We start from the raw sequence: 27,128 nt of genomic DNA on the forward strand, positions 1-27,128 counted from the left end.
AGAAAATATTGACATCATGTTGCAAACAAAAACATTACCTGAAGTGTAAATTGTAAACCCAAAGTTTGGAATTAGACTTTTATCACCACTTTTTTTTGTGTGTTAAAAAACTGCTATCAGGAGACACTGTTTGTTTTAATCAATTTATCCACAGATCATGACTGTCCTCCTGACACCGTTCCATACTCCAACTCATGTTACATCCTCATGGACCAGCCTACTGACTACATGACTGCCAGGAAGATATGCGAGAGTGGCGGGGGATTTCTTGTAGTCGTTAAAGATGAAGCGGAGCAACAATTCCTCATTGGTCACCTCAACTCTACTACTGTAGACATCTGGATCGGTCTGGACGACATCAGCAATGAAGGGACGTTCATGTACAACGATGGGAGTCCTCTGGGAGCCTTCACAAAATGGGCACCCGGTAAGCTAAACAAAATGAAAACACTCTCCTCCGTGAGCTAATTATTTACAATAATAACAATATATAGACTTTAAGTGAATTTTAGAAGAGTGTTGCGTTGAGTCCTGCTTGTGTAAACCATAATGTGTAAAACGTTTATGTTTTTTCCTTGCTCAGGTGAACCTAACGATAGTGTAGGCAATCAGGACTGTGTCCATCTGTGGCCGCTGGCTGGTATGGCATGGGATGACACCATATGTACCAAAGGGAAGGTCTTCATGTGCGAGTTTGAGAAGTAGCTTATAAGCGTTAGTGTGTTTTGTTTGTGTGCAGAATGGGTTGATTTTTGTTGTGTATGCATGTCTTCTGTGATGGAGAACAGCAGACACCTTCAAGGTCCATATATAGAATGATGCCACCATTAGATGTCAAATGAGTACCCAGACAATTCTTTACAGAAGTAATATCTGAAAGAAGTGATTTTCCAACCAGGATATAGTAGTGTAGTTGTTATGCATAAAAACAAAAGCTAGTGTTTACTGGTATATAAAGTCTAATTGATTACGCCAACTAAGACTATATAGTTTGTTTTGAACTTTCAATCAGATTATCATTACTGTGATGGATGGTAAAGTACAATTGTGTAGTTGGCCCTGTTTCCATTTAATTACCAGGAGAGGGATATGAACTGAGGGCACTAACTAAAGTTCGATCGCTTCTGAAGAACAAATATGGTATATGGTTTTAAAGTTTGGCTATTTTTGCAATCTAGACGCCATTGTTATTACGTGCTACTGACTAAAACTCCTTTTCTATATAGTTATTAAATGTGAGTGTAGAAGAGAAACAAATCTGTGAAGAAGTAAACTGCTTTAATGATTTTGATGCAAAATTGAGTAGGAAGCTGTTTCTTATAGATCATCTAGATTCTTCGTGTGTCACATAAAAATGAACCAAAATTGAAAGACAGTGACAAAGAAGTTCAACTTGAGGTGTTGTTTTGTCTTTTTTTAACTTACGTGTCACCTTTAGCCAACTGCAGACTGTTGTTACTTGGAGTTTTTTGACAGCTTTACCACCCAAATACTGTGGCATTAAAAATCCTTAAATGGCAATTACAAACTGGGATTTCGGTTTGATTTTTTTACCTACTCACATTGTTAGCCCTGGTGCTCTACCTGTGAATAGGTTTTCTTGTGATTTATAATACGATATTATGCATATGCTATATGATACTTTATATCTTATTTAAAATTCTGTAATGTTTTGTTTTGGTGTCTTATAACCCCATATAAGACGGTTGGGCACGTAGATAAACACCCTTTTATTCATTCTACACGCTTGCAATTGATAAAGTAATAATAGAAATACAAATTAAATATTTGATTGAGTCAAGTGTATTGAGGAGCAAAATAATTGAAAAGGATGAAATTACATAGCCAATTTTATTGTGGACTAATAAAACCATATAGGTTCTGCTTAATTCAAGGACAACCCGCATACAGCATATCAATTTCCAAGTAAACATCAGACCAGGATCATATCGTACAAATTTCGTCCACATTCGAAAACAAATTGATACAGTGTTTGCACATGTTCTAAACCATGTCCCCTAATTATGTATTGCATCCACAAATATTGAATCCACAAATATTGCTGCCGTCTAAGACAAACGCAAATGTACTATTACAAGTATGAGCAGTTCCCTATTAGCATGCGGTTACAATTCATAGACTGCTAGAATAGTGTAATGTATGACAGCTTTATTGCAGTCTTAAAACGTAAGAATGATACACAAATTTATGTTGTACAGCTTAATCAACATTATTAAACATAATCATTGCATGAGAAAGAATGAACTATTTTGTGTCCTTCACTTATACCTATTATACAGTACATGTATGTTAGTATTACATCACTATCAATTTTTAACATGCCTTTTACAGCATTGTTAAAAATAAAAATGTTCATAATCATTTTGTTGAAACGAGTTGCAGAGACATCTGCTGGAAACAAAATATGTAGGAATTGCTGCGTCACAGTGAAAATCGCAATCTTCAAGCACTGAAACCTTTTCAACTATGCTGCCACTTCTTTCGCTTTTGCTGTTTCTGCTTGCACTTCCGTTTCAATGCTGTAAGGCGAAATCTTCCTGAAATATGACATCACAATTTTTGTTAGAACAACAGTACTGTCAACAGTTTCCTGAAATGTGTTAATGGTATGAAGGTTTACGGTGTGACATTAATCATCATTACATTAAGTATATTAATTTGATATTTTAACTACAATTCTTTCAATTTGTGACTAATAAAACAACAATATTTTGGATACAAAAAACGATTTTATTACAGTCATTGTGATGATGATAAAACAATGCTCCATTTACTAAATTTCTACTTGAGAGTCGAAACAAGTAGTCAGGTAAACATTTAAAGTCAAACCTTTTCTTCTTGCACTTCAACGCCATCACAAAACCGGCTGCAACCATGACGACACAGATCAAAGCACCACCAAGGAGTAGGGCCTGTTGTTCCGAGGACAAATTGGTGAAGTGCGCAGGTTGCAGGCAGTTCTCTATCTCATCACAGGCATTGTTGTCAGTTTGCTCGTATGTCACTTCATCCATAGCAGGTGTTGTACTCACTAAGCGGATACATAAAGCATAAAAGATATTGGGGCCATAGTTGGCAATGGCACTGAAATGTTACCCACTGACTCTAATGTTCGTTATAGTGGTAATAGCCAGACACGTGAAGTGACAACAGGGTTAATAATGGAATGATAAATGTTAGAATCACAATCAACATTGGATACTATCGAGGCACATATAGCTTCCAACGACTTTGCATTCAACAATCCCCAATACTATTCCTCAAATACATGTCACTTGTGTTTACTGTATTTCTATTGTTAATATAAATGTAATGTAATTTCAATGTAGTGGAATGAATAGATCACTAATTTATCAACTGAGCCAACAAGAAAAATAGAAAAGGTGTAATGGTTAAGACACCATTCAAAATGGTTAGACGTGTTGTAAGTTCTTTATGTAAACACACTATCAAACCATGCAACAAACTGTTAGACAAGTCAAACAATGCATGGTCGGTTGGCGCAAATCAAAAATAATGAATTGTTATACTATGTTTGTTCAGCAACATACAAACACACACGCACACACTCACACACAATTTATGCACACATCTATAAACAACGTATACGCACGCACGCACGTACGTACGCGAAAACAAACACACGGTCACACCGACGCTAAAACATAGGCACATTGACAACACAGATCCACATATATATACGCAGACACACACAAACACACACACACATACATACGTACATAGAACACCTATTCACTGCTTGGCTCTTTTCGCCGAAATAGATGTTACACAAATATGCTGATGAAGCAATTGATAAATTATCGTATTTACTGTAAGAAGCATTCATATTATCGTGTATTTCATAATGCTTGGATGATCCCGCCACAAAGTGTAGTAAAATAATTAAGATACTACATGTACATAAAAAAACTTTATTTGCTATTAAAAAGCCATGAACAAAAACAAAGAAACTAAACTGCACAGAAGGTCTCATTGTCAATAAAGTCAACGTCAAATTCAAGTAGTGTATATAAAAAGCTTGATCTTTAGCAAATTGGTTACATGCAAAATAGTAAATCCAGACATAGAAGAAAAGAAGAAAATATAGTAAGAAAAAATGTTTGACAGCTTAGATTAAAATGTTGCCACTTATATTTCCACCTTAATGCCTAGTTCATCAACAGTTATTCAAAGTTGTAGCCACACTTTACCTTCAGATACGTTCCGACAAGTAGCGGTAGTTCTGTCAAATTGGGTTCCTTGCTTGCAAAACTCTAGAGAACGAGAAAGGGTACAAGAAGCCAAGAGTAAATATCACCTCATAGTAAAATAGTGCAAATATTATACGCTGTTCTTTAAGATCCAAAAAGGGCAAATACATTGCTTACTGATTGCAATCAAATCTATAAGCAAAGCCACTTAGGAATTTCATAGTCTGACGCAAAACCAGAAGTTCAGATGTTGAAATGTTAATTTACCAATGGCTATCGATTGTAGACTGCATAATGGAAAAAATTACTGACCCCTGCATTGTGTAATAGATGTTCCTCTAGGGAAATGAGTTGTTGTTCCATTTGGGCAAGGTAGACAGACTTCTTGAGCTTCCTTCTCCTGATAGAAACCCATTGGACAGTCTTTACACACCGTAGTGTTGGTATATGTCCCAGCCGGACAGCTCACTGTGGCAAATAGAATAAAACTGGTTATTATATGTATGCCTATGAGTTGCATTATATTACATTGTAAATGATACATCCGTTACATGACATCAAGTGAATTTAAGCTACATGTCTGAAAATATTAAGTTACCTCCATTTGTTTGATTGTGACTTATATCTTTAAAAAAATATACTCAAATGTTGTCAACTTTACTTGATTTAAGTTACATAAAAACACTTACAGCAAGTTGAGTTTTTGAGGACTTGACCATGGCTACATCTCAGTACCACCCCTGTAATCTCTGTGAAAGAATCTGGGATGGGGACGATTGTGATGTTACCAGATGAGATGTTAAAATCACCATGGGCTACTCCAGCCTGGATGTTCATCACAAGATTCTCAAGATGTGATGTCAGATCATCTGAGGACGTGTTGTCAGAATTGTTCTGTGTAAGAAGACAACCAGGTTCTCAAACTTACAAATTTACACTTCGACTTGACTTATGTAATTGATACATTGTACTGTGCTATAGTAATCACCTCTGCCAACTTTTATTACAGCATATCTAGGAGTTCGAAGAACTGCCAAGGCCAAAGAGTACATCAATACATCGGGAAACTAAATACAATTTTATGGATTTCTTATCGTTCATAGTTACTCCCTTTTACTGACCTTTCTGATAATCACTACATCAAAGTCAACATTGATGACGCTGCTTGCTTGACGCTTGGAACGGGTGGTAGAAGCCATTCCACACGATACTTCAACATTATCTATGTTGCAGTCCGCATCCATACAAAAGCCTTGTGCTAAGAAGTTGAGCTGTCTCATTTGCGTGATAAAGTTCTGTCGAATCTCCTCTGTGTCGACATTGCAGTCAAAAGAATAGTACTGAAGTTGGAGACCAATCGCTGCTGCTGGTTGCATTCTCCCTTTAATGTTGGAAACAGGGCAACAAAATTACGTTATTAGCAAAGTAAATCATTGTGCAAGATTAGTTAACTACATTAAACATGAAATCCTGAAATATAACTACTAATTATAAGCAAAACAATCAACAGATTTCATGTCATTAGTTTTGCAATTTTGTGATAGAAGTTTATTGGGAAACATGCTTTACGTTTTTGTCTCAAGTGACTAGTCAGCAAGGTAGTAAGTAAAAGGTTGAACTTGTAAGATACAAAAACATAGTTTATCAGCATTTTTCATGGATAAAACAAAATAGAATTTAATTGTGCTTTGAAATGTTGAAAAAGATATAAGTAACCATAACCCACAAAGTTTAAGCTTGTATCCTCTGTCATTGATTTGATTAATTTAAATTTTACAATAAGAAATACTTACTTGTGCAGTCTGGCCAGGGAAAGATGAACTCATGAAAGCCGGGTAAAAATGGAGACCACGTTCCTCCCTCAGCCTCCTGTCTGCAGTAGTAGAGGGATTCTGGCTCACGAGCAAAGTCAAAGTCACGGTTACAGGACACTGAGCAGAACTGTCCTCCTAACCACGTGTCACAGGCAATGGCACCGTTCTGTGGTGGGGCTTGGTAAGGGCAGGCGTGTTCTAATAGAAAGAAAAGAAAATTAAGCATCAAACTAAAAGTCCCGGTTACAGTACAAAGCAGAACTGTCCTCCTAACCACGTGTCACAGGCAATGGCACCGTTCTGTGGTGGGGCTTGGTAAGGGCAGGCGTGTTCTAATAGTAAAGAAAAGAAAATTAAGCATCAAACTAAAAGTCCCGGTTACAGTACAAAGCAGAACTGTCCTCCTAACCACGTGTCACAGGCAATGGCACCGTTCTGTGGTGGGGCTTGGTAAGGGCAGGCTTGTTCTGAATAGCCATATAAAACAACATTTGTCACTAAGGAGCAGATCAATAGCAACATAAAAATCCAGTTATGTAATATCTAAAACATTACGTTAAGCTCTAACGAAAACCTTGACCTTTCAGGGCGCAGAAAAAATTACAAACACAAGGCTTGGCATAAGCATGATTTTAATACTTTTTTGCAAAATTTAAGATGCTGAACTAATAGTCAAGAAATTAAACCCAAATTCGATTTTGATGTATAGATGGGGTTTTCAAGGTAAACGTAACGTAACTACTCACGTTTTACGATCACAGTAAAGTTGCAGAATCCTTTGTTTCCTGCGTTGTCCCTTGCGATGTAATACACCAGCTGAGGAGCTCCCCAGTAGAACAGGGACCCTGGGTAATGTGACCTGTTCATATATGCAAACAGAATTGAAATTCTGGAAGGTACGCATAACAGATTCAACACACAGCACACAACTGATGCAACACACAACAGAAAACAATTGATGATATAATACACATAGTTTTTAAAACATGGTCAAGAAAGTACGGAGTTAAGACTCCTACGAAGCAGACACGTGCATAGTGTATACTATTGATATTTCTAAAACATCTTACCTAAATATGTCCGTTATGTTTCCACTGTTGTCTAGCCATGTCGGTTCATTCCAATCAATGGCCAACTCTCGATTCGCAGAGAACACAGACACGTCTTCAGGGCAACTTTGGCACACAGGGTCCATTGAGTCTAGAATGTCAGACGTACAATAATCAGTGCAGTCTAAAACGTCTTTTCAGAAACGAAGCGACCTTAACATTACTGTACTGTCAAGTTGTAAACACAAGAATTTTGGCCTGTACGACATTTTCAAACATGTGTTCCGAGTATCGTTCTGTATCCATGCTATGCATTCTTAGTCATCATTGTATGAGTTTGGATTTTTTTTAAATACAAAATATACATTTCCCTTACAACAATTTTACAAATATGTATGTGTAGATAGACGAAAACGGTGTTACTGCACTATATTGTACTCCCAAACGGTTAATGAAAAAAGGTAAAGTTTCATTATCGACTAAGTTAGTGGATACCTTGACAATCCATGTCAGTGATAGGCACTGTCCATCCTCCATTGTGTTGTCCAGCAGATGCAGAACAGGTAGTCTCCATGACATCTGGCCCATTCTTATGACTGTATCCAGGTATGCAGAAGAACGTGCAGTTATCCAGAAAGCTTGCCTCACTCAGTGTGCAGTTCTCTGGTTCAACGACGATATCTGGCGGTGGATCCAGCTGATTGCAGGTGATGGCTGATAAAACATCAAAGCTAAACTGAGCCCAAGTTCAATATGAGATATCATGAACTCCATTTAGTTTAATAATTTCCATGCACATGCATTTACTGTAATTCTTGATTTTGAAGACAAAGTGAGTATGCTTGACACTCTATAGAGCTCATCCTCTCTTCCAAACTCTATATGTACACTGATAACAACTGATCTGTTCAAAGTATTCGAAAGGGTCGATCACATGACCGTCCAGTATCTAGTTGACTTGGGATTCTTTATCTTTAGTTTTTATGTCAAACAGTCGACAAAGAGTGCTTTAACTCTTCTATCTTGGACCTCTAGTTTCATGTCAAAAAGACGACAAAGCGTGCTCTACCAGAGATGGTATCAATCTGATCCAGGGGGGATCCTGGGTCAAATAATTAACGGAAAATGCTCATGAACTCTCGCAAGTGCAAATTACTTCAAGCTTGTTTTAATAAATCCCCTTCCCCGCCTGAACTATTCGTTATTGATGAACAATCAATCCCTAGAAACAGTAGTTCACATCAATTTACTTGGAGTAACAATACTCACACATTTAAGGAGAGAGAGCTACATTTAACTATGTAAAAGTTGTCTTACCTGTACAGTTCACATCAAGAACTGATGGATACCACTCCCCTTCGTAAGAACAGACAGCCGTTGGGTTTCCGCTCAGGGTGAATCCAGTAAAGCATGAGGCTGTGCATATACTCCCCGCAGCAACTGGTTGGGATGTACATACGGAAGGAGACACATCACCACCGGCTGGTTTCTCGAGAGGAAAACAAATGATTTCTGGAAAAAAGAAAAAAAACTATTAGTCAACATAACTCAATATCTTAGAAGTTACACTAAAGAAAATAATGTTTAACATTTGTCACCCTATGCTGTTAGCAGTTACCGCACAGCCGTTACTCTTGCTGTACGTGATTGCACTGAATAGTAGTTCGCACTATTCTAGATATTGCTAGATATAATAATCATTTATTTTAGGTAAAATCACCACAATCTACGTTCTGGGACGTTAACTTGAAAATGAAAAAGCTGCCTTTAAACCCTTTGGCTGTCAGAGTTTCAGACCAATAAAATGCTCTCAGTGCCAGGGTTTGACCGCTGACCTCCGGAAGAAAACCCTCGAACAAGGTCGAAGCTCTAACTTCCGGGTTTCGCGAGCGTAATGCTGTTACTTCAGTGGAACACCCTATCCCGGTTACCTGTATCCGAATAAATTAGGGCTTGGTAGAATGCATGGACCTTGCTCCAATCAGCAAACTATATTTGAACCATTCAGCTGGCATGGATGCATATATCAGCTCATAGAATTGTGACATATACATACACATGTATGCATGTACACTAACTATAGTAATTATATAGACTTAAATAGAAGCGCAATCATATTGCAATTAAAAAGTACATCGTATTCTTGCTCAAAATATCGTTGTACATACCTGGTCATAATGATTTTTATCTGTTGTATCTATATGGAAAATATTGTAAAATATGAAGGATGATTTAGTCAAAGATACAGTACCGGTGACTAATCGCATTGTAAGGTAAAATGACTTACCTTCACACCAAGTTTCTGTGCCGTTTGTCCACTGCCCAGTGTGCTCACAAGTTCTGGTTTCTGGTCCAACTCGACGGAAACCAAGCTGGCAGGAGAAAATGCATGTTGACTGGAAGCGGTTTCCTTCAGAACATGTCTTACTTCCATTATTCGGCACCGGTAGATCTGGCTGGCAGGTGATTTCTGCAAATAGATATTACATTCAAATCTGACAGTTTTGTCTAACAATAAAAAGTGTTCAAATTAACTTTCCCTTTGTAAAGTATAAGATAAAATGATATATTGTAGAAAGTAGCAGTATGATAATGATATTAAATAGCAAGTTTTCTTTGTTTCCCACATGTAATTCATATGTTGTATAAACGTGAATGCATGTTGTTGCATTTTTATGTTGGAAAATAGTTGTTTTTGATAATACTGAATCCATTGTATTTCTTAGTTGTTAGATTCATAAATTCTGTTATCATAGAAAAATGATCACAATCATGTTCCAGCCATTTAGGATATGAGTCAGCCAAGAAATCCTTCCGGAACCCACTGCATGATTAACAACGTATTTGTTTTTCTAGCTGTTAGAGTTTGCACAGTAATCATACACTCAATGTTGAAATTCATTTTAAAAAATGTGGTATGTTGCATTTTTTGCTCTTGTTAACGCATTTTCCTTTTGCATTTGTTATTGATCATTGGATGCAAATGTACTACCTGCTCAAGTATTTCCTTCACGAAAATATTAATACCATAAAAGTGACTTTAGTTAGTTCAGCCTACACCAAATTAACCCTAGTGCAATGAATGTATAATGTGTAATGCTGCAAAGGTTGTTACACTTACTGATACACCTTGGCATGAGTCCACTCCATGTTTTGTCAAGCTGACAGGTCAAGGACGTTGTTCCTTCCAGCTCATACCCTTGGTTGCAGGAAAACGTCACAGTATCACCATAATACTGCCCATTAGTAGCAACACCATTGGCCAATGCTGGCAACGCTGAACAAGTTATTCCTGAACAGAGGGAATCAGAAGAATTCATACATCAATAATGTTGCGATAGATTGATGGCTACCGCCCGTATGACAATCATGGGCAATGAATAAGTGACTATTTTTTATACTGTAATAATAGAAAATGACAATCAATCGATATACAATGTACATTTTGTCGGAGTCTATAGATATTGCAAAGGACAGAGAGGGATGGAAGGGAAGGAAAGCACATGTGACCAACTACTACCGACGTATTCAAGCGGTTATAGAGACGACGACAACAACAAGCATTCAAGGAACATCGCCCTATATTGAGAAGGCAACTATGGGCAATGTCATATGAAGTTTGTTAAAGTTGTATGTGCACTATAGTCTGTCTACAGTACTGTCTACCAGCTTGAGCTAACTCCTGACTCAAACATTCAAAAGTACTACAGAATGTAGAACCAAAACCTGCAGAATGTTCTTGAAATGCTTACTAAACCCGCCTGTTAAACAAATGCATCTAGATATGGATTGGCCCATGGTAAGAGAAATATTCGCGATTAACATGCATTTTACGATACTTTTCAGTCATGAGCCAATAAACATTTTCTGTTCCATCATTTCCGTCCATTCAGCCAACACATGTCCAACTCAATCATCCTCCATTTTAGACTGCCAAACCCCAAGCCAAAAGGCAACCCTTCTCCTACCGCACCATCAATCTATGGTGCACTTTTCCATCAAACATACCAAACATTAAATCTCTGTTCAGGCTCTCAAACTTCAAAAAGGCAATCCACCATTTGTGCGCAATTTAGTTTAATAGTAAAATGTTTTTTGTTATCTGTATAACCTATGATGAATATGTATAAGTATGTTCGTTCACATTGCAACTTGTTTGTCTGATTGTACATTTGTCTGAAAAATTAGCCCTGATAGGGCTAAAAGGTATCTCAATAAACCAATAACGGAGGGGGCCCCGAATTCGCCACTGTACCCCGAATTCGCCACTTTACTTTTTTTAATTTTCTACACTGAACAGGAAAGATTCTGATATTACTTTTGTGGTTAATCTTAACATGGAACACCAAAGTACAATATGCATACACAGGCTTCTTCATATCTACAAAAGTGACGATCCATGGAGAAGAAAATGGAAAGTAGGACGTGCGGCACGGAGCGCGCGTCTGGGCCGGGTGCCTGGCGACGGCGACTGTCTACCAATGACCGACTGTTTTTCATTCCAAAAATGGTGCTGTACACTAAAGAACAAGTCAAGGAGCTTCTGAAATATCTTCCTAACCTGTGGAATAAAGAAGAGTACTTAAATATGTCGTCTTCTGCTTTCTTTAATCATTTCTTTTCATGAATTTGACCGGCTTTTTTTTCAATTCGAACGCTAAACTCAACATCGAACACCTGTCATTTTCGACCTGTTCGAAAGCGGCAAACTGAGAAATGAAGACATAAAGCAGGTAGCATCTCCTTATATTTCCTGCAAATGAACTTCCAAGTCAAGTCTTCGTATCCGTTTGTATGTTTACACACTGACCCTTACACAGGACTTCAGTATCCACATAACCCACAGTAATACACACACTGACATAGAAACATGTTTACCATATAGACCCTACAGGGCTGTATCTGTATATACATCAACATCCATCACTAATATAACACACCAGCAGTTTGACACTTGACCTCTACGTTCGATCAATCACCATGGTAACGCGTGCAAAAAAAAGTTAGACATATGATATGCCGATGTGTTCACTAATCATAGAAAGGGTCATTAAAGTTCCGTTTGAATACGATGATTTATTGAAAAAAGTGGCGAATTCGGGGCCCCCTCCGTTATAGATTTCTAAACAACTATTCTAGTCAAACAACAAAAGCAATTTCAATTAAATGGCAGCCTAATAATCGCCAATACCGCACTTATGTATTAAAGCTATATCATATCTGATTGCCAAACTGCCCATTGAATATTTTAATGTATAGCTAGTATATAACGCAACGCCGCAAATATCATTATTTTGAAATGATAGAGACAAGTGTTGCTTATTCACTTTTACAACATTTGACACCCCACCTTTAATAACTGACAAAAACTGACACCATCATAATCCTTCACGTAATCATATTTCATGTAGTCAGAGCTCCGATGCAGGGGCACCCGTGGGTGGGCCTGTATGTAAGTAACTCATACATCCCAGTAGCATCGTGTAGTGCAAAATATTTCACGATTTGACACAAAACGAGGAAAAAAATAAATACAAAATACAAGGCTTATCAGAAAGTATGCAGATATGCAAGCATTTTTAGCATGGACTTTATGGTTGTCTCATTTAATCCATTCATGTAAACTAGGCAGAATAACATCATAATCAATTCAACTGTATTATTTTTTTATATAATTACTGTTTCACTGTCACCTAACTTCGAAATATCAAGTATCAAAAAAGATGTAATAAACAGGAACTACTGTGTGTTTAAACGCACCCTCACATTAACCTATCACATTGATTGGTGATTGATGTGCATTTGCTAAAATGCAATTTGCATTGCGGGGTTAGCACATATTTCCTATCGAGCATGCATATCTAGAACACAAGATATCAAACCACGAGGTTTTGCATAGTCGTTACCAAAATGACCCTTAGTCAATCTTGTCCTCTGTTTTGTCAACACCTGCCTGTGACATTAATTTTTGTCCACATAGAAGCATTAAAAACAAACAGCACCAAACACAAAACCTTCTTACAGAAGGTAATGTTAATATTTCACATTCATAATGGATTTCGAGGACTCTGCTATTGTTGTTACTTGTATACCAAATGGTTTTAAAAGCACTTTATGACTAACTTACGCCTAGCGTACCCAACAGCAGAGAAAAAAAATACAATTGTTACTAGAGTTTAAAGTTCTAACGACAAACCTACTACACCCTAAACCCCTATTTAAGTCCAGTGACAATATTGCTGTAAGCCCATATAAACCACTAATTGCGCAGGCGTAAACATTGAGCCTCATGACGGCATGGGTGGAGCAAGGGATCCATTCTGTTTATTCCTCCTGAGCCAAGCATCAGATCTTTACATTTATCCGAACGAATTATAAGGATACGATATTGTATTATTTAAACACACAAAAAATCGGCAGTCCTCAAACTATGACGTTTGGATGATCTTCTTTTTTGTTTACCACTAAAAGCATACTACTGGGGTATCATTAAAGCAAAGGGCACAACCCGTCGTACGTGCAATTTGTCCGTACGTTTTAAGGGAGGCCGCGTTCGCCACGTACTTCTGAAAACGTTCAGGCTGTACAGGGCAGGCGCGTCACCCGTACTGGCACGATGGCACACAAAGCTTTGCCTGCACGTAAAGTTATACGGCGTGTCTGCTTGCTCCGAAATCTGTCGGATTCCCTACGAGTTCGTACGGAGGCGGTGCTTACCACTTACGGATCGCAAAAGATTGCCCACGTTTTGGCACGTAGACAGCACGTATTTGCACGTACGGTAGGTTGTGCCTTTAGCTTATGGCAGGGAAAATATCTGCATGCTGGGAAGTGGGCAGTCAGACAATTTCAAACTTGAATCAACATCTCAAGACGTATTCCCTGTGTGTAATTATTTACCTTCTATCATCAATGCACAGCACGTCCAGCTCCCAACATTTTCACACCGACACACACACACAAGCTACGTTATTTGAAACCCACATTTAAATGAAAACACTTAAGGCGAGTTCCTTAGCCATTACTTCCAAAAAATATCTCACACACACCGAAAATGTAAGATGTAGGTAGAAACATGTTAGAGTAGAGGCCGCTTATTTGCATAACTGATTTGTCAGTAGTTGATTAACCCTCGGGTAACAAATGAGCAGTATTGGAGGGGGAGGGGGGTCGGAGTGGTTATTGAATGATGCATGGGACACAAAAAAACCCAAGTACACGATGTGTTAAATGCACTCCCTTGTTTACAACTACATTTTAAACATTGTAAATATTGCATGTTATTTCTTTTCCAGATATAGTTCGTCGTTACGACCAGCAGAAAAAAAATTCTCTATTTACCCGACACCTCAAAGCTCTGCGACATCAAAGATTACGAACGATTGTTGCTGACGTTAAGGCGCCCAATGCGATTTTTTTCGTTCATTTTTTTTAAATTGAATTATTTAGTCATTTTTAAGTCGCAGTAAGTTATTATAATTAAATACCACTATCTTATTGCATATCGACCTTCATTGACCAAAAATATGGCGTCGTTGGGTGATGAGAACTCATTGAAAATCTGAGCGCTGTACGCGTTGCTGGGGTAGCCATTATTTCAAATTTTTGGAACGCATGCGAAAATGACGGATGAGTCCCGAACGCTTTCGGAGATATCATCACTTTTTCAAAACAGGTTTCGATTTGTGAAGGCGCGAATCAGATTTAAGTCACTCGGAGACCTCACGTGTTCGGAAATTACCGAAAGATTAAAAAAAAAACGTAAGCGGCTCGATTCTGCGCTGATTTATTGCGGGGTACACTAAATCAAGGAGTCCGTTTGCGGTATGTTTGCGCTTTCTTTATAAACGCTGAAAGTACGAAATAATGGTAGAAATGAGATAATATGATGAAGCCAATGTCAATGCCGTACAGATTTATTACTCATTCAGAATATGTCCAATTAAAATAGTTTAAAACTCGCATTGGGTGCCTTTACACCCCTGTCATATTGCGCGAAAATCGATCGAACGAGTCTGCGAGCTGTAATACGTGTTCGGCTGTAATACGTTCGGTAATTTCTCGATTTGCGCGCGATCTTTATGAGGAATGTCTTGTCTTAACTCGTCCGAGTGCAAGAGGTGGCGCTATGTCATGTGAGGCTTATTATCATAAAGCGATCGCTCGAGCCTCGTTTATATGTGACAGCGACGGTTTTTAGGCGAACAAAACGCGCGATCTTCTATCGATATTAAACTCGGCCGACCTGTCAGCGATCGCGACGTACGCCCGAAATTCGTGGATAATGTGACAGGAGTATTAATAACAAATTTCGGTGCACAGAGAGCATCGGGTGACTCCTAAAATCGCCAACAATCACTAAAAATCGCGCGCTGATCGAGAAAACTCCGGACGTGTTACTGCCGAAAATGTTATATAGAGCTCGCAGACGCGTCGATTTTCGCGCAATGTGACAAGGGTATATAGCATACTGGGTTTGTTTTGGCTTGGGGTAGAGCCTCGCGAACCACAGTCGCCGAGCGCCCCCTTTATTCCAGGGTAACTACTGCATGCTATTTACGTTTGGGAACAAACGTCAAGACGCTTGAAAGTGTTATGGAAGCTTCCAGTGCCTACATCACCGTGTTATATCCGTGTTATATTGTTATATATACACTCGGCACAAAAAGTTTGGAATATCAACTTTGGTATATCATATTTCCGTTATTTATGCATCAATTTCAATGTATTATATACAAATAGAAAGCTTGTGTGATTTTCTTTCCTATGATATCAAACTTATTATGATTGTATACACATGAAACGAGCACAAGGCCTGCTTACGTGAGTGGGTCACGAAAAAAAAGTGCCCAAATTCCCCTATACTTCTGTTCAACACTGCATCGTCCTGTTGATATTGGCGCGTGTGTCACTGGTTCAATCAATCCTCTTTTCACCTCACATTTTGTATACGGAACATTGTGAGGTTTTAGCACACTTGAGTAGAGTTCATCTGCCCTTTCGATAGTTGGATGGCAGAATCAAAGCGTGGATGCGGCAAAGAGAACCGTACGCTGACAAGGCAAGAGTAACTTTCGGCATTTTGTGGTGGAGGCAGCGTCATGGTGTGGGGCGGTATAACCACCATAGGGTAAACAAGACTCGTCATCATTCCAGGCAAATTAATGTGGTGACATATAGGGACACCATCCTCCATCCAGTAGGAACATGCTACCTCTTCAATATTGGACCAAATGCCATTCTGCAAGATTAAAACACCAGTCCACACAGAGCAAGGACCATTGGATGCTGGAGCACAGTCTTAGGGTGGAATAGCCTTCCTACGGCTTATGGCTAGCACTCGATTGATCACCTCTTGCCATGGTTCAGATTTTTTGCTCGAATAAAGAGTAATAGTAATTGATTGACATGTCCTGTTTATTCAACTTGCCTTCATTCACAAGTCAATACTGACGGAAGAAAATGAGCAGAATGGAGTGATTGACTTTAGTAGGGTAATTTTGGCACTTTAGGACCCCCTGTACGTAAGCAGTACTAGTCCTCATTCCGTGAATTTACACTCATTAAATACTCTACTTAGATATGCTAAAAAGAAACTTTGATGCTCTGTATACCAAACGTTAGGTGATAAAAGGATTGATTGAATCATTGTCACCCGCGGCCATAACAACGGTTGAACCGGACGATACAGTTTTGAATAGAAACGGGGGAATTTGGGCACTTTTTTTGGTGACCCACTCACGTTAGCAGGCCTAGTGTATGTTCCATGAGTTAAAAATGATAATGAGTTTGATACCATTGGAAAGAAAATCATGCAAGCTTTCTATAGATATATAATATATTGAAATTGATGCAGAAACAACATAAATATGATCAACCGAAGTTGATATTCCAAATTTTTTGTGCTGAGTGTATATGAATAGCAGTTGCTGAAAAAAAATATATGCTCATGTGTAATTACAGTCGGCAGGTTAAAAAAAATAGCATATAAATATCTTACTATGACATGACGGCTGACTTCCTGACCACCTATGATCGGACCGACAAGTCCTCGATGAGCTGCCTCGCAGTTCGTAGCCAGTCTGACAGCTAAAGGTGACGGTTGTGCCGTAGGTATTGCCATTGTTTCTGATATAGCCGTATGCTGGTGCAGACAGCCGTGTACAAGTCACCCCTGTAAGGTAAACATCATGGTATCTTGACTCGGTTTGTAACAAAGAAACGAGGTTGTTTTAGGAGAAACGAGGTCACTTTCATTTTCTGAATTAAAATTTTTAAATCGTCGGCCTTTCGACAAAGCGCTTCCTTATCCTAATGGCAACATTATTATATTCGATAGCCGGTTGTTTTAACAACTTAAGTTTCTGGTAAGGGTTAAACCTACTAAGGCGTTAATTAGAGTTATGGACTATCAAATTTTTTGACTGTGTGTGTGTCAGTGTGTGTGTGTGTGTGTGTGTGTGTGTGCGTGTGCGTGAACTAGTTGTATCCTTAAAAAAAATAACCACACCGTAGTTTGGCTATGGTCCTGGTGGCAAGCATTCATTGATCAATCTCTAGCAGCGAAATTTTGTGTAACTGTGGGACTACTGGTACTAGTGCTCTGGCTTGGAAAGAAATTTCGATCCAAACTGAAAAAAAATCTAGTCCACAATACATTCTCAGCAATACTTACTTGTTTGGCAGCAGCTTCCTTCGTATCCCACCACGCAGTTACAGCCGTAGGTCTGGAGACTTCCGCCGTTATAACAGAACCTGTTGCACTGTCTAGACTGCCAAGAAGACCCGTGGCATGAACCGCCGCATGACGCTTGTTGAATGACTCTTCTCTGCCTTGACTGTGTTCCAGAGTTGCCGCAGGAAGCCGAACACGATGTCCAGCTTGACCAAGACGACCACCTGCAGTTACTAGAAGAGCAGGATGGACCACACGAAAGAGAAGACTTGGCCCCGAAAACTATGACAATTATGAAAAGGACTGAACAGTAGAGTGGAGTCCCCATCTTCAACGTACCGATACTCCGTCCACTAAATCAGTATTTTTCTCGTACTTATACACATCCTGCTCAGTTGAGGTCGTATAAGTTGCCCCGGTGACTATTGATTCAGTGAGGCAAACACTTTTATTAATCTAGCCTTGGAGCCGAGCCAATGTTTGCCAAGCCAGTTAAAAGTCCTATACTGACCCACATGTAAACAAAGTCATATTTTGATGTGTTTTGGAACGAGAGGAAACTGCTAAGGGAATCTTAGACTAAATAAGTACTGATGCCGCTGTTTTTCAAGTTCAGTGCCATACAGTATCTTTTTCTGAAGGGAAAGATGTTGATCTTCCCGTGTTTTTTAATAGAATAGATAGAATTAATAGTTATTACACAGCTAGTTTAAAACACAGCTTCAATTACTATCCTTTTAATCACTTTACTTAATAGTCAATTTTCTCACTTTTTGAAAATATGTAAAACTATGACGAAACGAAGACAAAACAAAAAAACCACCAGTGACCTACATGCATGAATATGTGAAAAAAAAACGACTAGTGCGGTCAATCTGAATTATTTGACAGGCGTGATAAGTGCAATCTTGCTATTTTTCTCTTGCTGCGTTTTGTAATATTTCTTCATCATACTGATGTCGTAAACATGCGTTAGAACTTAGGTGTGGGCATGATGCCAACAAGTCGTGTCCACGCGTTTGACAATGTGACCGCCAGCTCTCTTATCGGCCTGAGTAAACCTGTTTTTGTCGTAATCGTGGTATAACAATGAAGCATAGGTTCGATAACAATCTTTATTACACATCCAAACCCTATTATGCTAAGTACGGCATACATGTACAAAGAGGTAAAAGAGCATTAAGAAATCGCGAATTAATTTTCACAAGATCCATATATATATATAGAAATGTGTTCAAATCACCACATTTTGTAATCATCATGGATTTGACGAAGCCAGCCATGTACATAACACCACCATGAAAAAGAATCGTACTTTCCAGGGTTAGTTTAGACAATCGTTTACGACCAGGTTCCGGTCAAAGGCCAAAATACTCACCATGGGCAAACATGTTTTCGACGCAGAAATGGAATAACATGCTTTGTTGATACATTTTGTCTTACTACCCCTGGTCAATACTGATAGTAATCTTATGCAAATGTTCCTGGTTCATGACCTCGCCGTTTGACTTTAGGTACCGAATGAAAGTCTTGACGTATTCTTCTAGAGGGAAAGTCTCCATGGAAAGACGCTTCTTGTTCAAAATTCAATATAGAACGCAAACCATCACAAAAAGTCATTTCAAGTTCAGATAATTTTTTCTTGACGTCGTTAAAAAGGCAGCGACATACGAGCATGACAAAATGCTACAGGTGTGACAGCGATCTCGCCCCCCCGTGATCTCGCCCCCCCGGGGGCGAAATCACTAGCGATCTCGCCCCCCCGGGGCGAAATCACTAGCGATCTCGCCCTCCCCGGCTAGTGATCTCGCCCCCCTACCTCGCCCCCCTTTAGCGATTTCGCCCCCCCCCCAAAAAAAAACGGGTTTACATGACATTTTAGAAGTTGATTGGTATAAATCACAAAATGTAGTTTCAGAATGATATAAGTACACGAGTTTGATACATAACTCCATTCATAGTATCAATATTAACGTAATTACATAGTAATAAGATAGTTGAACTTGTTTCAGACAAGGAGGGTTTGGTCCCTTGTATTCCCATTATTGCATATACCTGAGTCTTGACATAAGATGTATTTCATTGTATTCACCTGTCCTCAAGCAATCTATATATCTCCAATATGAAGTTTCTACCATGAAGTGACCACAAAAGAACTATGTAATGTCTTTATTAATTATGCAAATATTAGGTATTAATTAGAATAACGCACATTTTGGTATATGCACCTGGCCAAGGGATATCTTCACCTCCAACATGACTGTTTTTTCTAGTATTTAGGAACTGATGCATTTACCCGTGTTTCTTAAGACAGGTACTTTACCAGTGTTTGTGTAGCATTTAGCAACAGCTATATCAACTTGCGCGTAGATAGTGTTTATAATGAGAAACTGTTATTCACGTGTGTTTTTGTTAGTGCTTTGGAAATGTTTCCAGCACAAGAAAGAAAACACTGTGACAAATTGAAAACATATAGCTGACGTATTCCGTACCATAGACGGTGTTGATTTATACGTTCGCAGTAGCACTGTTTTTATGCCACCTCAGCTGCAAAAATTGTCTTTTTCATTTCAATGTCATGTTTGCACCGAACAATATAGTATCGACTTTCGAGGTATGACATCTTACGGTACGGTAATAAGGTGCCATATAGGTACCAGGTAACACACCATATACGTTACTCCCCAGGTGCAGTATAGTACCAGGTAGCGCACCTGTAATATGTAGTAGCCAGCTGCTCTGGGGGGGGGGGGGCGAAAACGCTAAAGGGGGGCGAAAACGCTAGTGATCTCGCCCCCCGGGGGGGCGAAATCGCCGGGGGGGCGAGATCGCTGTCACACCGGCATTCAGAAAGGGGTAGGCAAGTGTGTCGGATTGTCAAAGTGAATGTGTGGAATCGTGTGCGCACCCGTGCGCGTTTGTCTCTGCGTGTGAGTGGCTGTACTTCATAATGTGTGTGATTGCGTTTATGTGCTTACCTTGTGAATGTGTGTGTGTGTGCCTGTGTTAATATGCCGCTGTGTGAAGCTGTGTCTATAACACCCCGAACGCATTTGGTAACCTGATGCAGCCAACGTTCTGAAAGGAATGTAATTTAACTTTTAGTCATGACAAAAGAAGTTTTCATCTAAGAAAACATTTTTAGTTCGGTAACAAGGACGTAAAGACAGTCAAAACAATTCTTCGTCATACATGGAAACAACTGATCAAGGCTAGGCAATGTTAGGCTATAGCTAGGTAATGCCGACCATTTAAATAGTCTTCAATCATTCCAAGCGTCTGAGAAGACAATGTATTGAAATACATTGTTTGAGCATGTTTGTCTCATTTCTGAGATAAGAACGCTGTGTAAATGTTCCCGGTTCAAAGGGCGGTCAGAGGGCAATGTACTAACGGCCTCTGTTGTTATATTCACCTACTGTGAGGCCAATGGTATCAAAATAATCAAATTCTGCATGTTCATCTTAATGTTGCAATGTAACATTATCAATAGTAGAATCATGTGGTTCACTGACAATCCTGTATATGTCATTTTCTATCCTGTTCAAACGTATGACTGACTTAGAAAGAAAGCCGTGGAAGTGGATATACAACAACAACGGATATATTATACGGGACATTAAAATCTCACTTCTTATTTATCAATACAGGGATTTGGTGGGGACAGATGGCCAAATAAAATCAATTTGGCCATGTGGTTGACTGTAGTTTTCAGCGTAAGGCCCCCTTCCACTAAACGGCGATCATCTGACTGCGACCTGAATAGTATATGTGTAACATTTACTTTCATACTTGGTATATCATACAAAATGTGAAAGTGTGGCCGAGAAGACAACAAAACCTCACAAAGTGTAAAAGGATTCGTTTCTTTTCTATATAATTCGTTGAGCGATCTGTCAAATTTTATGTCGCAGAGAGAGCGCGGCGAGAGCGCCGTCCTAGTGGAAAGGGGGTATTAGAAACTTACCGCCAATGCCAAAGAAGTTGTTGAATTTTGAATAGAGCAAAATTTTCACATTATTCATGAGCAATCCCTGGGGTCTATGACGCGGGAACATAAAGTTGTACGGATAAACTTCTTGAAGGAGAGGTAGAAAGTTTTATTTGAGAGGCAGTCAGATATAACCTGTGCTGCGTGGTCAGGGAAGGTTTCGACTTTGAGACTGTATGATTTGGATTGTGAAAGTTTTCTATTTCGTGAATAAATGCGCCTTATTACGCAACTGTCTCTCTAGTGTGAGCCGGCTGCAGTTATATGAACTCCGCAAAGCGGCGCTTTAAAGTGGGCGTGAGAAGGTGACGCGCCGATAAGATTTTTTTACTATCTTATATTACCACCTAGCTACTGTAAAAAATCTCAAGACTTCTCACATATTGATGTTGCATTCCAGAAAATAAAACACAGTAAAGAAGTCTTTCAGCAGCGCGAAAGGACACAAGTAAATGGTCTACACAGCACAAAAGCCCATAGTTAATGATGATGATGAAGCACATTCAGTCAAAAGCACTGCAACCAGGACACAAATTTCAGTGGAAACACATACCTCCATCACACTAGGTGTTTAACAAAAATTAAATGACTAGATAAATTCGATACAAGACAATGCGGCTCTTTGCTTCCACCACCATTTAAAACAACAAATTACACAATAGGTCTACAAGCATCCAATACAATGCATGGATGTCTGAGAACTCTCGTTAGTATTTGTTAAGGGTACAGCAATTACTATTGTAGTATTTCCTCGGCGATTCGTATCTAATAATTCAATGAAAATAGTTTCATTCAATTTCTGCCCGATAAGCTGACCTATTTTGTTGTAAAAGGTCTAGACAATTATTTGTTACGGTTTAAACATCAGCACAATCACCACCACTCGTCTTGTTTTCTTCGACGTTTTTAGCGAGAAGCCAACCTATTGAAAACTCTACACCCTGCGAAAAGCTGTTGCTGTTTATGAACAAGACCACAGACTAACTTACTGAGTTTGCATTACAGGTAAGAAATCGGGAAATGTCTATCAGTCATACGTGACAGAGGAACCCGATAAATACAAGGTTTTGCAATGATTGAAAAGACAAGTTTTTCAATTATATATATATATACATGCTTAAAGGACAGGTTATTGCGACCATAGTTTTATTATTATCATATTATTAGATTTCTGGTAGAGATAGCAGCTAATCTATTCAGAATCAATCCATATTTTACATTTTGAACAGTTATCAACTATGGAAATATGATTAAGATCGCTTTTCAAAAAGTCAAGTGTTTATTGTTCATTGGTACCAATGACATAAATCATAATGTACCAAGTACAATAAATCAAATCAACTATATTAATTAAAAACTAATCAAATATAGCAGGATGAGCAAACATCAATCAAAGATTTCCGATATAACTGACGCAGAAATTACGTAGCATCAAGTGGTATTTATTTGTTTTAGTTTTAGAATTTTCCCTTCTCCGCACTGCCAGGTATCTCTCTACCAATGAAAATGATGCAGCAAAGTAACACCCCGGCTCAGGCATCTCGTGGAGTTGTAGCGTCTGGTCCTACAGTGGAACCGCAATCCATACAGAATCAGTCGTTGGTTGTGCACGTTGATCACAAGCCAGGAACAGATACTACCGTGTCTGTAGATGTGCATGAAAATGATGATGATGTGGCTGAAGATGTATATGAAAATGATGATGGTGTGGCTGAGGATGTGTATGAAAATGAGGATGTGGATGATGATGTATTTGAAAATGATGATAGTGTGGCTGAAAACGTATATGAAAATGATGATGATTTGGCTGAAGATGTATATGAAAATGATGATGATTTGGCTGAAGATGTGTATACAAATGATGGTATGGCTGAGGATGTGTATGAAAATGATGATGTAGATGATGATGTATTTGAACTGATGATAGTGTGGCTGAAGATGTATATGAAAATGATGATGATTTGGCTGAAGATGTATATGTATATAAGAAAGATGATGTGGCTGAAAATGATGATGATGTGCCTGAAGATGTATATGAAAATGATGATAATTTGGCTGAAGATGTGTTTGAAACTGATGATGTGGATGATGATGTATTTGAAAATAATGATGGTGTGGCTAACAATGTATCTGAAAGTAATGATGATTTGGCTGAAGATGTATATGAAAATGATGGTGTGCCTGAAGATGTATATGAAAATGATGATGGTGTAGCTGATAGTATATATGGAAATAACGATGTTGATGATAACCAGCATGAGTACCTGGGTTTAAACGCACCAACTGAGAGCACCAATCCTACATCAGGTGAGTCTTAATAAACTTTGGACAAAAAAGAGTATTACCTTTACAGTCCATACCAATAGGGGTTTTAAAACAATAGAAATGAATTTGATTTTTTAAGAAAATGAATACTTCAGTAACAAACAAAATCTACCCAGTTGTAAACGGAAGTTGGACAATTCTTTAATAATTTTAATGTCGGCATGAAAGCAACTATACAAATTTATTTTTTATTTAGAAAAATTCTTAACGTTTTTTGTTAGAGGCTTTTTTTCCAAACGGTACATGTACATTATTGCCCCAAAAATGTAGGGGCAAGATGGCCTCCATTCACAGTTTCTTGTATTCTTAGATTTTACGGCTGGACAGTAGTGATGTTTTTTTTTGGGGGGGGGGGGGGTCTGGTAGATAGATATAATTTATTGTACTTACTTGGGAGATGTGTGAATTGTCCTCCTCCCAACCTCTTCACTGAACCGGTTAGAAAATAGTGCATCATGTCAACACTTGTTAAATGATGTCAGAAATGTTCCTACTATGTTGGAATACAATAGAAAAATATTTAGAAAGTAAAATAAAATCCAATTTTAAAACAGTAATTTGGTTACTAATAGATTCTTACAAAGGTTTCTGATTTTTTTTAGAATGTAGGCAACAAGGACCTATGCCGTAATGCAAAATTGGTTGAATATTTTACACAATCCCTTCAAGTTTAAGCTTGTATTGAAATATTTGCTAAAAGCAAAAATTTGTTCCGGTAAATATACAATTAGATATCAAAATGACCGGAAAGACCAGTAGTGCCCCTCGTGTGCTTGAATGTCTACAAAATTCTTTTGTTATTATTTTGTATTGTCTTATGATTTAATCTATGGATCTTGATTGTTAGCCTTGTGGCCTAGTATGGAAGTAGTAAAACGCTTTGTTTACAATTAGCAACTTGTTTTCTGATATGAGACTCATTGATCTATTTTATTAAAATCGGTATTTACGTATCTTTTGGCAGATTTACTTGTCGACTAAATTCTCTTGGAACAAAGATCCTTTTTTGTTTCATTAGTGTTCTTTGATTGTTGTTTATAAGCAAAGGTGCATTTACATTACTTATGTGCATGCATTTATTGGCACGGGATTAACGGGAACCAATACGTATTTGAATATTAATTCAATATAAAATATAAAAAAACTCGTTATCATATGCACAACACATGGATGGCTACAAAAATTCCCTAATCAGGGTGTTAATTTTTGTTGGCTTGTGGAATATCGGCCTTCTGAGACATCTACAGCTTTTCTTATTAAAGGCGTCCTATAATTTTAGATTTTACTGTGACATTCACAGTGATTGTGAAAAGAACATATGTCAAATAAAAATCTATCCGTGTGATGATTCCCATAAATTTAAAGTCAATAAGTTTCTACAGATGGGGGACCTGCACCTCGTGGCCCTATGTATTCATCCCGCGCATGCGCACTGCTAGTTTGTGCAGTCATCACGGCATCCGCTGCAGTAGCAATGATCCTGTCAGGAATCATCATTGCTGTGCCCCTGGAATCCCGTCCGCCCAACTATCCATATCCTACAACGCAGATTAGGAATATTGAGGTAAAGAGTTACATGATTGTCCGCACTACCTTAATTTGCTTTATACACAACGGTACCTGTAAATATGGCCGTCAACAACAGTATACGGTTCGAGATATTAGAAATAGCGAGAGAATAGGCAGTTTAGACGAATAAAGAAAAATCAACAAATGAATCTTGTTGTGAGTAGACATGGCAGGTAAGACAACATAAATGACTGTAAAAGCAAACCCCAAGCTGATTGATTATTGCGCCTTTGACTTGTCTATATTACTTTTTTGTCCAATTCAATGCTTACATCTGAGGTCTTGTTTGACGTAAAAGGATACGTCTCTGTTACAGACGACAATCGAGAATACAGCTCAAATCCAAAAAGATACATCCTCAACAACTACAGCGTACACTGTTGAATCAGCACCTACCAACAGTGTGAGTATACAATATTTTCTATGCATGAGACCTTTAGCAGTAATGAAAAGAACGACAACAATGTTCTTTTAGAAACGTCAAAGTAAAGTGTTAATTACATGAATGAAAATTAAATCACATGTTGTCCTAGAAAAAAAGATCGGACTCAAAACGAACAGTTGTAATATCAAAAGGCCACCTGAATTATTTCAATGGTTTCGTATTGAATGATCTATGGATTCAATGGTCTTCTTTCGTTAGTGTGCCTCAGGTTTCAATAGCCTGGCAAAAGAAAAATGCCTAAACTAATATATGTACTGCCTTTATAGGTGTTCTCAACGACAGCATACACCAACACAACTAAGACAACTGTTGGATATGTGACAACTCTAAAAAAGAACCTACACACCTCTATCAGCCAAGAAGGTAAACAAGATATTGCTACGATAAAATAAACAGTGACTTTTGTTACATATTCAAAAAAATATGAAACGCTATATGGTAGAAATTCTATATCTTTCACATTAATGGTATTTATGTTTTGTGTCGTTTAAGGGACGAAGAATGATGGTGGAAAACGTCACGTCATCACGTTTGGTGGACGGGGATCGACACTGGGGAAGTTCTCTCGTCTAAGAGGAGTTGTTGTATCTTCTAGGAACGAAATATATGTACTTGATCATGACAACGATGAAGTCCAAGTCTTTAACATGAATGGGGTTTACATTCGTCATTTCTTGACAACTGTTCCCGGGGCACCTGACAGTAACATGATTCCAGAGGATATCTCAATTGACGGCAATGATAATCTGTGGGTAGTGTGGGCACGTTGGTATTTGTTGGCTCCTGTGTTGTACAATACAACAGGGATGGTCGAGCTTTGTCTATGTTTGGGGTTCCAAGCAGCAGTAGTGTCTTTCGTGCTATTGCCGTGGATGTTAAAAGTAACCACATTCTTATCGCAATACCTGGCGCATTTAAATGTAGCTGTAAGATTTTCATATTTCATTCTAACGGTAGGACTGTCAGGAAACTTCAGTTAGAGATTTCATGTTTATCATCCATCGCCGTTAACAGGAATGGAGACATTG

General features: G+C 38.4%; 1 protein-coding gene across 1 annotated transcript; it reads right to left on the bottom strand.

Annotated features, from left to right (window-relative positions):
• Window positions 1-2,485: 2,485 nt before the first annotated feature.
• On the bottom strand, window positions 2,486-18,123 carry LOC118427085 (sushi, von Willebrand factor type A, EGF and pentraxin domain-containing protein 1-like). The gene is made up of 15 exons (XM_035836722.1): window positions 17,771-18,123; window positions 17,096-17,269; window positions 10,217-10,387; window positions 9,383-9,565; window positions 8,413-8,607; window positions 7,591-7,809; window positions 7,117-7,246; window positions 6,793-6,905; window positions 6,026-6,244; window positions 5,354-5,613; window positions 4,922-5,126; window positions 4,545-4,700; window positions 4,233-4,295; window positions 2,851-3,052; window positions 2,486-2,558 (listed from the first exon to the last, which is right to left on the bottom strand). Exons 1-15 carry the CDS (start codon window positions 18,096-18,098, stop codon window positions 2,486-2,488), a joined length of 2,691 nt encoding a protein of 896 aa, XP_035692615.1. The 5' UTR covers window positions 18,099-18,123.
• Window positions 18,124-27,128: the final 9,005 nt, after the last annotated feature.

This window comes from Branchiostoma floridae, chromosome 12 (assembly GCF_000003815.2).
Source record: "Branchiostoma floridae strain S238N-H82 chromosome 12, Bfl_VNyyK, whole genome shotgun sequence".
In the NCBI taxonomy this organism is placed as follows: Eukaryota; Metazoa; Chordata; class Leptocardii; order Amphioxiformes; family Branchiostomatidae; genus Branchiostoma; species Branchiostoma floridae.

What these genes read in the sequence shown, in the direction of transcription:
- LOC118427085 (XM_035836722.1), bottom strand. Translation starts at nt 18,098, where the DNA reads ATGGGGACTCCACTCTACTGTTCAGTCCTTTTCATAATTGTCATAGTT. An exon ending in CACTGACATGGATTGTCAAG is followed by an intron (nt 7,247 to 7,590) that starts GTATCCACTAAC and finishes CTGACATTCTAG; the next exon opens with ACTCAATGGACCCTGTGTGC. An exon ending in ATGTAGTGATTATCAGAAAG is followed by an intron (nt 5,127 to 5,353) that starts GTCAGTAAAAGG and finishes CTTCTTACACAG; the next exon opens with AACAATTCTGACAACACGTC.